Source organism: Anarrhichthys ocellatus, unplaced genomic scaffold (assembly GCF_004355925.1).
Source record: "Anarrhichthys ocellatus isolate YVR2014 unplaced genomic scaffold, GSC_Weel_1.0 scaffold31, whole genome shotgun sequence".
Classification (NCBI taxonomy): Eukaryota; Metazoa; Chordata; class Actinopteri; order Perciformes; family Anarhichadidae; genus Anarrhichthys; species Anarrhichthys ocellatus.
Window position 1 is genome coordinate 2,838,746 of NW_022280061.1, and position 13,906 is coordinate 2,852,651.

Here is a 13,906-nt window from a genome sequence, read left to right on the forward strand (position 1 = left end):
GTCGTAGCCATATTTATGGTAATTTGATGAATGAAAGTTTATTAGGGAATTGGGGAACAACTTAAGTACACTATTATGCTGAGGCTGGTCCTGCATTGTTGATCTTGTGGCCCTGTCTCAAAATCTAGTTTTAAGACCTTTATTATAGTATAAACTGAACTCACAGGGCTGCTTATTACCAAATAAAGCTGTATCCAGTCAAGATGACGCAGAACCCAGGCCGACACAGCATTATCAGAGGAGGGCTGGACTAAGTTGCCTTTTAGTTGCCAGTTTATTAGCTGCCTATGTTGCTAAAACTAATGCAATTTGAACACAACAGCCTGCAGTAATACCTCCCTGAAGGTTATGATGTTCAGTGCTAGTTGACATTTAGAAAGGTGTCCGTTCAACTTTAGGTCATTTATATAAATAAGGGTATATATGATACATAGATCATCAAGGGGTTTGACAGTGTGGTGAGTTGAACATTCACGACATCAGTTCAGTGTTCAGTCTCCAGGCAGGAGGAGCTAATCGCCGAACAGTCCAACAAACATGGCCAACTGGTCGGACTCGAAGACCCTGTGCACCAGGTAAGGTTTTAAAAGTCACTAAATGACGACCTGGCCCATCTTAACTCCGTCCGGCCGCTTCAGTCCGGTGCCTCAGCTCGTCGGTAACACTAACGATACCCCGGAGGTGCACGCTAGCGAGCTCTCGCTGCTAGCCGACGTTAGCTTCACGGCTAGCGCTTTTAAATGGAACCGTTGTGTCTCCAACTCTTGCATAAGCACGTGTTGGTCTAACTATGTACTCAACGACGTGTCTTTTATTCTGAAGCACGTCGACGTTGGATCCTTTATACTTTCATATGACTGGAATAGATGATAGCTTCGAGAGTTTGACATTTTGTTCACTTTTGTGGAAGCCGGTCAAAGTTTACAAGCTTTACTGACTCGTGTAGCTCTGAACAGGTCGCGTGCAATGAGCCGTTAGGTTAAATTAACTACAATGTTTATTTAGCCATGACGTGACCCTGTTTGTATCTTTAAACCCGTTGTAACGGTATTGGTCAACGGAGAGACACGTGTAGAATACAACACACACCACACACACACACACACACACACAAAGTAGAGCGTCACGTGTCGTCATAACCGTGAAGTCTGAGTAAAATAATCTAATGTCGAGGTCCAGCTCCTAGCATTGTCATGACAACTGAGCAAACTCCACCCACAGTGGAAGACCACGAGATGTGGTCGAAAGCTCCAGAAAACAAAAACTAGTAAGTGAGAGTAAAGATTTTTCTTTGGTCAAAATAGATGAGTTGAGTATGAAAGAGGGGAGGGGGGGAAACAACATGTCACATAAATAAATCTGTAACCTGCAAATATTTGGTAGGTTTGCTGGATGAGCGGGGTTAATGAAATATGGGGAAATGACACAATTTGTGTTTAACAATCTCTCTGAACGTACAGTCACACGTCTGAAAGCAGGTTCTGCCCGTTTTGTGATGTTTACATGAAACATCATGGAGAAGCTTAGATGTATTAAATGTATATATTGTGTATCCAACCACACGTATGATCCGTCGAGTCCTTTGCTTTCAAACCTGGTTACCAAACTGTCAGGATTCAATGTGCTCACCACCACTAATCATCAGTAATTGCTGACAGGGCCTTATTGTTTCAGACACGCTATACCTTTTTACAAGTTCTTCCTTATTTGCTTAGTTGTTAGCATCTTAGTGAAGCCTGCCTTTCTTTCTTGAGTCTACAACAAGGGATCGGGGAACTTGAGACGGTGTAACAGAGAGAAAAGGAGGAGACTCTGCGAGGTAGAGATCAGTTACTCACACGGGCCTGAGGGCTGAAGGGACGTGGAGTTTATTAACAGCATGGTGGTTACAGCGCGTCCTGGGGAGAAGAGGCGAAGCCAGGGTGAATAGTTGCACTCTTACAGCGTACAGCGAGGCAGTGTTTGGGTCTGTGGAGGGATGGGGAATGGGGGGGCCGTGCGTACAATAGTGACAATAAGGGCATTATTTGTTGGCCAAGAGTTTGACGTGTGTATGTTACATAGAGCGTGTTAGTCAAGGAGTATGAACTTGTTTAGAGAGCCGCTGAATAGGCAGAGGGGGAAAGTGATGGTTACCGGCTGTATGGGATGTGACATTATGTAAGTAATACCAAACAAGCTCAACAAACTGCTTTCATATTTGTTCAGAATGTAGTCATTAAAGCAGACCGTTTTCTCCGGCTGATGTCGCTCTTTTGTTGGCGCTGTTGCGACGTTTATTTTGTGTTGCTAAATGATGATTTATCTGTTGAATTGCTCTGCAGCTTCAGTCCCACCTAGATATTGCTTCAGCACTACCATACATGTGTCATTTACAGTGAGTTATCCTCCACAGAGCTAACTTTATAATATACAATGCTTCAGTCACGCATTTCATTCTCAAGCAATCATTCATAATTAGCGGGGCGTGATTTACTTTTTCAGGAAAATGATAATAAGCTCACCTCTTGTATTTCAGAGAGGTGAGCTTATTATCTCCTGGTCAGCAGGCTGCTAGCTTTAGACGAGCTGTTTGTGACATGCATGTGTACAAGGCTACCGACAGCAGACTACAACTGGCATGAGACGGGTCAAAAGTACTACACAGCAGAATTATAGAAGTAGATGTTCGGGTCAATTTTGTGTCTGCAAATTATTTCCCAAATAATTCTCCCAGGAACAGAGAAAGGTGACCTTGGTTGTTAAACTTTTTGACGGTGCATTTTAGTCGATGAGCTTCAGGCATGTCACTGAATCCACAGAGGAACAGGAAGTCCCAAAGGATGTGCTTCAGCAGAGGTGATAAGCCAGCCAGGTCCTCACGCGTCTCTTCTCGTGATCAATGTAGTTACTAAGACGAGGGCCTAAGCAACAGTCGCACTCATTACACGTGTGAACGTGTGCCTCCCTGTAGGTTAGTGAAGTTATACGTGTATTCATTTTAATCAGGTTATTGGAGCTGCTTACAAAACACCGCAGGGAACCACGAATCCTTCTGTTAAACCGAAAACATCTAAAAACAAACAAAAAAAACCACAAAACTGAGCTGTTTTTACTGCACTAGTGAATGCAGTTACCATTTACATACATATTTGGCGATCAGAAGGAAGAAATAATTTGACATTCAGGTCAGAACAGAGCGAGGTTACTTGTACGCGTGTAGTCCTGAGACAGTAGGACATGTCGGCTACCTCCTCAGTATGCAAATTGGAGATTGTGCCCGAATGGGACAACACAGCTTTGTTGTGAACAAAGAACAAGAGGAACAACATTCTATTTTTCCAACATGTTTCCTCCTCCCCCGTGTTCATTCCTTCATCTTCCCCTGCTATTGTTTTCAGTGTTTTTTTTTTTTTTTTATCTGAACTGTATATAGATTTGAAATTAACGATACATAAACAATTTAATGGAAGTATAGATGTATACATTTTTTTCTGGTATTGTTTGCAACTGCACTTTCAATTCAATTCAATTTATTTTTGTATAGCCCAAAATCACAAATTAGCCTCAGAGGGCTTTACAATATGTACACATTTGACATCCTCTTGTCCTGGGACCCTCACATCGGAACAGGAAAAACTCCCCCAAAAAACCCCTTTAACGGGGAGAAAAGAGGAAGAGACCTGTGGGAGAGCAATAGAGGAGGGATCCCTCTCCCAGGATGGACAGAAGTGCAATAGATGTCATGTGTGGAACAGGATAAGTGAATTACAGCACATTCAATGTATAACAGAACCACGGCAGGAGGCAAGATGTGGTCCAGGTATAACCCGGATACACAGGAACCTGTGATGCGAGAAAGCACAGAGACTGGTGAAGAAGCAGGTCAATAATGTGCATTAATGTTATCGGTAATATGAATTAGTAATGTGAGTAATAATAAAAGTGATATTAGCAGTTGGAGTCAACTGCTAATATCCCTAACTTCCCTCCGTCAGTCTATTTTGTACCACATCCTTGATCATGGCTCTAATGTGCCTCTCTATGCTCAACCCCAGGCAATAGTGGTCGTCGCCCCAAGTCCAAACCTGACAGCGAGGATGCCGACGACACCTCCATGACCTCCTTTGGTGTCGCTGTCCGGGGCCTCCCCCTGGCCTTGGCGTCCATGAGGCAAGCTACCGCCTCAGACTCCCGCTTCCACCCTAAATGGCGGGCAATCACTGTGGCGACCCTTCTGGCTTTAGTGCTCATGTTATACCTGCACCGCACAGTAGGGGACAGAGACACCGCCGCCAGAGGTTACTACCGCAACAGGGTTGATGGTTTGCAAATGCACAGCGAGGGCGAGGATGGCATCTTCCAAGAGACGAACAGGCAAAATGCGAGAAGCCTTTCACGCCACCAGAGGAGGGGGAAACCGTACAATGACACTTACCCGTTAAGTCCGCCGGAGAAGACCAAGCACGGCATCCGCTACCGTGTCGGTGTGATCGCAGATCTGGACACGGCGTCGCGTAGCTCGAAGGACCAGACGTGGTTCAGCTACATGAAGAGAGGTCACCTGACCGTTTCAGACAGCGCTGACAGACTGGAGGTGGAGTGGGATGCTGAGACGGTCACACTGGAGAGTCATCTGGCTGAGAAAGGACGAGGTGAAGAGACAAGGACACACACAGACTGATCTACACTCACTACGTTTGTGTTCTCACATCAGCATGTTGGTTTGTTTGACTGCAGGTATGGAGCTGTCTGAGCTGGTGGCGTTCAACGGTCACCTGTACAGCGTGGACGACCGTACGGGCGTGGTGTACAGGATCGAAGGCAACCGGGCCGTCCCCTGGGTTATACTACCCGACGGGGACGGCTCAGTCTCCAAAGGTCAGTCCCCAAAAGAAGTCGTACGTCGATCCACTGAGTACATGTAGCTCTCAAACAAACTCGTAAGGAACATTGTGGTTTCCTCTAACAGCAGGTTTTTAAAAATGTAGTCCGAATACAACCAATGCAGCCTGTCTTAGATTGTTTAAATGTGTGTCGTGCACTATATTTCAGAAAACACAGAAACAGAAACAGCTTTGGAAAGGCTGTTCGGCCATTTTAAGATATTCACATACCGTCTCACAAATCAGTCCTCGTTTCGTGTGCAGGATTCAAGGCAGAGTGGCTGGCAGTGAAAGATGAGCAACTGTATGTTGGCGGCCTGGGCAAAGAGTGGACCACGACGTCCGGAGAGGTCGTCAACAACCACCCCGAGTGGGTGAAAGTTGTCGGCTACCGCGGCAACGTGCAGCATGAGAACTGGGTGCCGTACTACAACGCCCTGCGGAGCGCAACGGGGATACAACCACCAGGTTCTTCTTCTTTATAGTCCTGTCCACATACAGCCATTAGGGCAGTGGTATCACACATGAGTGGAACCAAGGGAATAGTTTGGGTTTCAGATGTCAAAGGTTCCTTAATCTAAAAATAAATGAATAAAACCTGCTCACCGACGCAGATGAGCAAATAAAACATTGTATAAACTCAGGTATTATCTGGGTTTTGAGTGAGGACACTTAAGAGATTTTAGTTTGTCACCCAAATACAACTTAATAATTCCTCCCACTCTTCCTTCTATTTCCCGTGTTCTCTAGGCTACCTCATCCATGAATCGGCAGCGTGGAGTGAGCGTCTCCAGCGCTGGTTCTTCCTCCCTCGCCGCGCCAGTCACGAGCACTACGAAGAGACCGCGGACGAGCGGCGTGCCACCAACCTCCTCCTGTCCTGCCCCGCGGACTTCAGCTACACGACGGTGCGGCATGTCGGCCCGCTCGACCCGACCCACGGCTTCTCCTCGTTCAAATTTGTTCCTGACACGGACGATCAGATCGTCGTGGCCCTGAAGTCGGAGGAGGACGCAGGCCGGATTGCCACCTACATCATTGCGTTTACGCTAGACGGTCGGGTGCTGATGCCCGAGACAAAGATAGGGAACGTGAAGTTTGAAGGACTGGAGTTCATTTGAGACGGACAGCGAAGATTAAGAAGCGGACTGTGTACTTGCAACACTTGTTTTCAGTCCTTAGTATTACATTCCCCTCTCAGTTCTACTGTGCAATAATGTGGTATGACCCAAAAGTATATATTCCATGATTATATATAATAATAATATAGTATTAAAATTGAGAGGAACAATGGTAGGTAGAGGAGAAGGCAGTTTGGGCCTCATCTGTGACCAGCCACACAGAAGGTCTCCACCTTATGAGATCTTTTAATGCTTTTATAATAAGACACCACTGACATTCTAGAGGAGTCTGGGTAAATGACTATGAATGAGTAGCCGTCAGTTTATCAAACAGCAGGTAATGTGGATCTCTTCTCCTCTGCTGGTCAGACACTCAGGATTAAATGTTTTTAAGGAATGTCCTTAAAGAACTTGAAATATTAAACTCACCCATTACTTTGTTTTTATCTTACCTGCTCAGACAGGACTCTGTCATAAACACCAGCTACTTTATTTAAACGGAAACCATTCATAAGTTCATTTTGTATCCTTTCAAAATGCAAATAATAAAAACATGTTCTCTTGTTTCAATGTTTTGACATCTTGTTTTTAATGTGCAACATTTGTATTGTGCTGCGTTAAAAAAAACTCATTGATCAAAAAAATGAATCTCGTTCCATTTAAAAATGTCGTATTACACTTCATCATTATTCTGTAATTTATCGCACACATTTCATGAAGCATTTCATTGACTCGTGTAACTTTGCAGGAGGACAATGATGATAACTTCTAAATGATAGAAATAACGATATTAACTGATCAAAAACTACGACGGATTCCAGTTTGACAAGCTGCACAGAAAGCAATTACTCTCAGTTTCATCTCAAAACATTTCAAACCTGAGGAAGAGTCTTGTGACTCATCTGGTTTATAAGCTTGTTCCCATGGCGAAGATGTCTTCGGGTAGCCCCGGTATTTGTACGGGCTTGAAGGAGCCCAGTTTAGCGTAGAAGTCGTGCATCCTCAGATCGTTCTGCCTCAACTCACAGAAGACTCCTCTGGAACCTTAAAAGATAAGTGATGTAATGTTTATTCTCTGATGTCCTAGAAAAGGATCGATATTGTGTTTTAGAATGGAATTGCTAAATATTGGAACAAATTCCTGCGGCATCAGGGATGCTACGCCCTTTAAGAGCAGCGAGTATTAATGCAGACGAGCGGTGCCTCCAGAGTTGGACCTGTACTCGAGCATATATTCTGCTGAATGCTGCTGCTCAGAGCTATCTTATGTCCTTTTACTCTGGAGAGGGGAAGGAGGGTCTTCCTACCTGGATTGTATTTGAAAAAAAAATTAACTAAGCTTCAACTCTCAGCTGGCACTAGTGTTAAAAGTGCAACAGCTGCAGGGATAAACTGATGCTGCTGTGAATTCCCCTCCTTACAAACAGAGGTTGGCAGGTGTAGAGTGGTTGTGACAATGACTGAACAGCTCCTCCTTGTGGAGAACATGCAGCTTGTTGAACGTTTGTGAAATGGTAGCAGGCCAATTCCATGAGGCACTTCTCAAAATGATCAAAGGCATTGTGCGAGGCGTTGACCTACCACTGCTCCTGATGGAGGACAACAGCCGACCAATCATGCGCTTGGCTGGAGAGGGATCGGTGACCCGGGGCAGCACTTGTACGGTAACCAGGGAGGGGAAGTCCTTGAACACTGATTCACTTACTGCCCTCTAGAGTTATGAGATCAAATAAAATACAAAATAAATAAATAAATGCATTTGATTTTCCTCTTGTATTCTAAAAAAACAACTGTCTGTTGCATTTGATCACCTGAATCTTGGTTGCGGCTGGTTTGGCGTCGGTGAGTGCCAGGGCGTAACCACACACCCCGATCTCATCCTCCAGGACGAGAGCACACTGAGGGGAAGGGGAGATCTCCCCTGCTGACAGGCTGCGGGGGGCCAGAGGGAACGTTAAGACAGAAGAAGAAAAGCACAAACACTCTGGAGAGAAACTCGACTCTATCTTTACCCGTCACAGAGAAGTGGAGGCTGCATCATCACGGGGACTTTGCTCTCTCCTGCACTCTGCATCTCCCTGGAAATCCTTTGCACCTCCAGCTAGTACAGAAAACAAAACTGTAACACCAATGCTAAATAAAAAATTTATTTAAAAAAGCTGGCATCCTCACCTTGTCCTCAGTGCAGTACTCCCGTATGCTGTAAACGGCCGTCGCGGGAGGATGTCTGAACAGGTCCCTGTTTCCGTGGCAAGGCAGCATTCTCTGCAAGTTCAAACAAACAGTTTACATGCATGTGGACCTACACTGGAAAAGAGATTCACTAGATGTCCTTTTAATGACACATTCTAAACTAAGTGGTCAAATAAGTCAATGTCTTGAGACACTATTTAAGTTACCTGGAACTCTCCAGAGAGGCCTCCTCTGAAGCCCCAGGGTTCAGGGTCCTCGTTCATTGGCTTGGCTGAGGGTCCACTCTCCCCTCCTAAGGACAACACACAACATGATGGCTGACTGTTACGGATTCAACAGCAGCTCCTCCCCCCCCCCGAACACACTGTGTCCCTTACATGCCAGCATGTGTGGTTTAATCGGCATTAAAAGGATTTTTGTCTCACTGAGTGTTTTCACGTAGGCTCGAGCCAGATCGACCCCGCTCTTGATGTCACAGATGTAGTTGTAGAGGTCGTACAGAATGCTGCGGTTCGGGGCGTTTGACAGACGATTGAACATCTGCACCACCGCTTCACACGTGCCATCAAACTGCTGCGCTCTGGAGCGCCACTCTGCAGTCTAAAACAACAAAACAAAACAAAAACAGTGTTCAAGCATGAATTTACAGGACGAGGATAATTATTCACAACATTATCTGCTTTAATCTAAAACACGGAACACTACCTCGTCCGTCTCCGCAGCGGCGGCCCCACTGTGTTTCTTGAGCCAGTCCAGATCCTGCAGCATGGCCCTGGCTGCCGGGCCGTGTTCGTACGGCAGGTGGAAGAGGTCGGACAGCAGCTTCAGGTCATCCAGAGACAGGGGCTCTGCTGTGTAGAGCGGGTTCTCCCCGGGTCCAGGAGCATAGGAGCTCTCTCCCACGTCTGTCTGCATGGGCTCCTCGTCGGACGACTCCTTCTTGAGACGAGCTGGAGGACGACAAGGGCCTGGGAGGATGAGGAGGGCGATGACACGCTTTGTTTTTCGGATACCATTAAACAGTTTGTGGTTGAACGTTAAGGGTTCATGACTCACTACCTCCAGGTTGATCGGTGCTCAGAAACTCCTGCAGCCAGTCAGTGAGGGCCCGGGTCAGGGCTTTCTGGGGGCTGTAGCAGGGGTCCTGCTCCTCGTCGCCTGGCGATGGAGGTCAGAGACAGTGAGTCCACTCTTCAAATATATCATATATTACAGGCTTCTGCTTTTGTTTTATTGTCCATCCGATTGTGTCACTATTCTCAGATTTCTGGGTTTGATCACCTCTGGACAAACTGTGTTTTATGTCACAAGAAGTTTGAATGCAATTAGCAAGTCAGCTCCTAAAGATGAGCTGCGTCAACCGTTTTATAAAGACTTCAAGCAGCCCCTGGTCTCGGTTCAGGTTCACACTCGAGACCTGCATGAGCTAGATGGTATTTTGGACGTATATGGCAAGATCTTGTCCATCTTGAGTTTTGGAAAACATGGCCGTAGGGCGGACCATCGCAGCTCCTTCCCCACATTCACTACAAATAGTCACATCGCTGTATTGGCAAAGTTAAAAAAAAAAGTCAAATTTGTGCAGGGATACTCTGTGTATGCGCCAAAGCTGATGGATGCAGTAAAAAGCAGCACAGAGAGTGTTATTTCATTTAAAGAAAAACTAGACACTCACCCATTTCCACATCCCTCTGTGCTCCGTCAGCGGTCGCTTTGCACCATGTAGCCAAGGTGTGGATGGCCACAAAGTTGAGGTAGAACTCACAGTTTGGATTGGTGAGCACTCCTCCCAGTTTGGGAATCAGCTCAGTGGGACGATCCTAACAGGAGGAGATCATGTTCATTATTTCTGGATGCAGTTCAGACTGGAGCTTATACAGACATCTCAACCCATAAACTGACCTTAAAGGGGCCGAGGAAAGTCCGTTGGGGGTCATAGTCGTTTGCGTGGATATTGTCCCAGATGACTGGTGCCCTCTTCAGCACGGAGGACACCTCTTCTATGGACTCGACAGAGATTTTGTGGGATACCACTTTGGGACCTAAACAACACAAATAGGAGAGAGACAGAGAGCACCTGTGTTATATATCCTTCTGCGCAGGTTCAGTGAGGTTCTGGGTCAGTGCAGCCTCACCAGTCCACAGTACGTCGATCCCAGGCAGCAGCTTCTCTCCCACCGTGTGCAGGTACGAGGACTGGGACACATTGGGAGTACAGAATGCAGCACAATAATCTGGAGTGACAGGGACAGAACAAGTGTGAATGATAGAAAACAGTGACAAAGAACAGCGTCATATGTAAAGCTATCACACAGTGTGTACATGCTTAAAACTCCCCAGGCTGTGTTCAAAAGGACGAAATCATTTTTGTTTACAAAAACAAACTTCTGTGCGCTTCCCCCCCCCCAGTTTTAGGGAACCCCGCTGCCTGACCTGTAGGACAGAAGAGGAAGGTCTCGGGGTCACCCAGGTGCTGGTACACTGTATTCGTGATGGCCACCTGGGCGTGGGCGAAGGAGCTGAAGGCCTGCTTATCAGCTGGACACATCTCAGTCTCAATGTCATCAAACAGCAAAGAGAAGGACCTGCAGCCAAAGTGCCTCACCTGGGGGACAGAGAGGACAGCTTCAGATCTTACCATCATTGTATTTTTCTAGCTCCTGACGATGTACATTTTCTTTTTGGATAATAAAATTATTCCACCAGGGATTGAACCGACCACCTGCAGCTGTGTCAGCGCTATCGTTTGCCCGTTGACCTACTCTCAGTGTATTAAATGCTTCTATTTTACTGCTGCATGTTTCACGTAAAGTAATATGGTGTCCAAACCAAATCCCTAAGGGAGCCATAAAGCTACATACAGCTGAGATTAAATCATCTCTCCTGCTCCACCCTTCATCTCTGCATAACAAGTCCTAACCTGATCCAGTTTCCTCTTCAGAGCGGCGACCTCTTTGGGGTTGGAGTAAGTAATGTCCAGGCCAGGAGAGATGGCATAGATGAACTCAACGTCGTGCTGTTTAGCTGCTGATATCAGGGCGATGAGTTGTCCTGGGAATAAGAATAAGAGATGAGACGAACAAACAAATCTGTGACGGACCAAAGTCCACTGTCTGTTTGGACAGGAGTCATCGGAGACATGATGGGTCAAACTTCAAATCCCCACTGCCCTACAGTACGCAACACTGTTGATAAGATGCAAAAAGAGAGGCTCCAAACTGAGCAATTAAAAATGTGTGTCGGGAGATAGTGATGAATCAGAATAGGACTTTGGTATGACACTGATACTAAATGAGAAACAAGTATAGTTTGAAAAGAACCACATCTGTTCTGTTTTTAAGTCTTTTGATTTAGTTATTAAATGGAGTATCCTGGTACCGACATGTACTACGATGATATTGGCGAGATGATATTTGTGATGTCATTCAATCCCTAACAAGGACATGTGAAGGGCTGAAACTCACCTGCCTCCTCTGCAGAGTACAGATCCCTCCAATACATCCTGTGTTTGTAGTCATTCTTCGGGGCGTAAAAGTACGTGTTCAAACCCCACTTCTGCTCTCTGTGAAACCCAACGCCAGCAATCAACAATCTCCTCACATATTACATATCAGCTGCTATGTGATGAGAAAGGATCGTGAGCACAGTGGATCATTCTGTGTGCGTACAGGGTCGTGAGAGAAGAAACGAGGCATCAGGAGACAGCACATTCATGTTTGCTAAATATTGTTTGTCCAGTGATGTTAACCTCTCCCCTGTATGCAAGAGAACAGCGTTTTATATTTCTACCAATACATGATTGAATATGACCATTACATTTCTGCATTGTGGCTTATTTAGAGGTATATATAACCTAAAAATTACTATTATCCTGATATGATTGTTATTATGGGGGAGATGATTTTGTTTTAATTATATTACCTGAGGAGGTGTTGATGAAGGTCTAATGACACCATAATAACACCAGTGTGGGCCAACAAACTAATAGGAAGCAAATGCCATTTTCAAGACAGGCTCTCTTGTCATGTGACTGTTTGAAAATTGTATTCAACCCCCACTTTCAGTCGTGTTCCTGCACTTGTTCCTCGCACGCACCTTTTAAACAGCTCCGTTCTCTGCTCCATAGTCCATGGTCGCCCGTAAAAACCTGCATCAAGCAAAGGTCACGTCATGCATCAAATACCAGAAGTCCCGACTGCACTTCTACAAGATCTGCTTCTTGATTGAGCTGAGCTCCAGCTGGCTCTACACTGCACTCTGGTCTGCTCACCTTCCACCACTCCACTGATGAACCGCTTCGTCCCGGTGTGGGCTCGGCCCTCGGCACTGCCTGGTGTTGACATGATTTACTGTGGATTTGACGTCTCTTCTTCAGTCTCTGCTTCCACTTCACCGCTGCTCAGACAGACGCTCCGCGCACTGACACGGCGCTCTTGTCAGTCATAGCTTTTTTTTTTTAATGCAAGCCTTTAATTTGGTAGGACTTTTATTGCACCTTCCTCTCACGCCTGCGCAGACCCGTCGGTGTTAAGCACCTGGAGCATTGCGCAGCATGATGCTAGCATGGTCTAAAGTCTGAAGTTGTAAATGCTGTGAGCAACTAAAACGAAGCTCTTGTTTTGTGTTTACTATAGTTCACCTCAGAATACAGGCGCGTGTTGGCTGAGCGTGCCGTGCGCGAACGTCTTAAAGAGACAGTGTCCCTGTGTCTTAAAGGGACAGTTCACCTTAAAAACACGAAAGGAGCAGTCAAAAATAACAAACACTTTGCATTTCATAGCTCTTCAGTAAATATTGAGCTTAGTTTCCATACTGCATGGCACGTCCTCATGATTTATTTGAGTTTTTCCTTTAGTCACATTATTTGGAGGTATCTGTGACTGATATTCACCAGCAATGTAGGCAATGACTGATGTAAAGCTGCAGCCACAAACAATGTTAAGACTACTAATCAGGACAAGTGTCAGGTTATAGAGATGCCTAACACTTCAAAGTATGTATAAAATACTTTGAATAGTAAGTTGTATCTGATATGCTATTTCTTTTTTTTTACATAAACTTCATCAACTGATATTTAAGGTGAGTACAGAGAAACCTCCAGCAGGTCAATGTGAAAACAACCTGCACACATATCATTCTGCACAGTGAAGCTAACACATTCAAGTGAAGTACAAACACATTTTTCTGAGTGGGACTTCAGTCGTTGCCATTTCTGAACCTTACACTCCCCCAAAGATCACTGCTATCACGGTTTTTAATTTGTAAAATCACAATTAAAGGATCGAGTGGCTCCTAATCGTGAATATACTTTGAACATCTGAAGCTGAAGCCAGGAAAGGAAGTATGCAGAGAAAGATGCAGATGTACCTGATAACACGAACAATGCCGTTTCATTTAGAGCTAGAAAGCCAGTGGGACATAATGGGGCTCTGGAAGTGGTACTTAATTGGAGTACAAGTATAATTTATGGTATTAGTTACACCCGTTTCAAAATGTATTCTGCCCGCAATGAGAAATGTCTAGTTTAAGAGCAGAGAAGTGAAAACATATTCTAACAAAAATTGAAACTGAAACATGACAAACGGTTTAGACGAGTCAAACAAATAACATTTATAGTAAAAGCGCTCTGATGGCTCTGTGCATGCTGGCTCACTGGAATCGTTCTTTGGATTTAAACTAAACCAGTCAGTCAATCAGGAAACACAATTAAGAGCATTTATTTATTTT

General features: G+C 45.3%; 2 protein-coding genes across 5 annotated transcripts; one reads left to right on the plus strand and one right to left on the minus strand.

Moving 5' to 3' along the window:
- Nucleotides 1-256: 256 nt before the first annotated feature.
- On the plus strand, nucleotides 257-6,552 carry cant1b (calcium activated nucleotidase 1b). 3 transcript variants are annotated; one of them, XM_031864635.1, is made up of 5 exons: nucleotides 257-575; nucleotides 4,038-4,634; nucleotides 4,720-4,860; nucleotides 5,130-5,333; nucleotides 5,616-6,552. In XM_031864635.1, exons 2-5 carry the CDS (start codon nucleotides 4,097-4,099, stop codon nucleotides 5,984-5,986), a joined length of 1,254 nt encoding a protein of 417 aa, XP_031720495.1. In that variant the 5' UTR covers nucleotides 257-575; nucleotides 4,038-4,096; the 3' UTR covers nucleotides 5,987-6,552. The 3 variants fall into 3 exon arrangements, with proteins under 3 accessions (XP_031720495.1, XP_031720494.1, XP_031720496.1); XM_031864634.1 differs by lacking the exon at nucleotides 257-575 and adding an exon at nucleotides 582-1,922; XM_031864636.1 differs by lacking the exon at nucleotides 257-575 and adding an exon at nucleotides 1,934-2,160.
- On the minus strand, nucleotides 5,794-13,900 carry ogal (O-GlcNAcase like). Of its 2 annotated transcripts, none has more exons than XM_031864633.1 (17): nucleotides 12,450-13,900; nucleotides 12,275-12,326; nucleotides 11,644-11,741; nucleotides 11,100-11,230; nucleotides 10,613-10,784; nucleotides 10,315-10,413; nucleotides 10,082-10,221; nucleotides 9,855-9,999; nucleotides 9,239-9,337; nucleotides 8,885-9,129; nucleotides 8,605-8,779; nucleotides 8,386-8,471; nucleotides 8,159-8,251; nucleotides 7,999-8,087; nucleotides 7,798-7,918; nucleotides 7,568-7,697; nucleotides 5,794-7,030 (listed from the first exon to the last, which is right to left on the minus strand). In XM_031864633.1, exons 1-17 carry the CDS (start codon nucleotides 12,520-12,522, stop codon nucleotides 6,894-6,896), a joined length of 2,085 nt encoding a protein of 694 aa, XP_031720493.1. In that variant the 5' UTR covers nucleotides 12,523-13,900; the 3' UTR covers nucleotides 5,794-6,893. The 2 variants fall into 2 exon arrangements, with proteins under 2 accessions (XP_031720493.1, XP_031720492.1); XM_031864632.1 differs by having other exon boundaries at nucleotides 5,796-7,030; nucleotides 8,885-9,147.
- Between the last annotated feature and the right edge of the window lie 6 nt (nucleotides 13,901-13,906).

Bases quoted from the DNA above. Each gene is read 5' to 3' on its own strand.
- cant1b (XM_031864634.1), top strand. From the start codon at position 1,880: ATGGTGGTTACAGCGCGTCCTGGGGAGAAGAGGCGAAGCCAGG. The intron at 1,923-4,037 runs GTGAATAGTTGC...GCTCAACCCCAG, and splicing joins GGAGAAGAGGCGAAGCCAGG to GCAATAGTGGTCGTCGCCCC. The intron at 5,334-5,615 runs GTTCTTCTTCTT...CGTGTTCTCTAG, and splicing joins AACGGGGATACAACCACCAG to GCTACCTCATCCATGAATCG.
- ogal (XM_031864632.1), bottom strand. From the start codon at position 12,522: ATGTCAACACCAGGCAGTGCCGAGGGCCGAGCCCACACCGGGACGAAG. The intron at 9,338-9,854 runs GTGAGTGTCTAG...CTCCATCGCCAG, and splicing joins ACAGAGGGATGTGGAAATGG to GCGACGAGGAGCAGGACCCC. The intron at 8,088-8,158 runs GTGAGGATGCCA...TTTCTGTACTAG, and splicing joins AGTACTGCACTGAGGACAAG to CTGGAGGTGCAAAGGATTTC.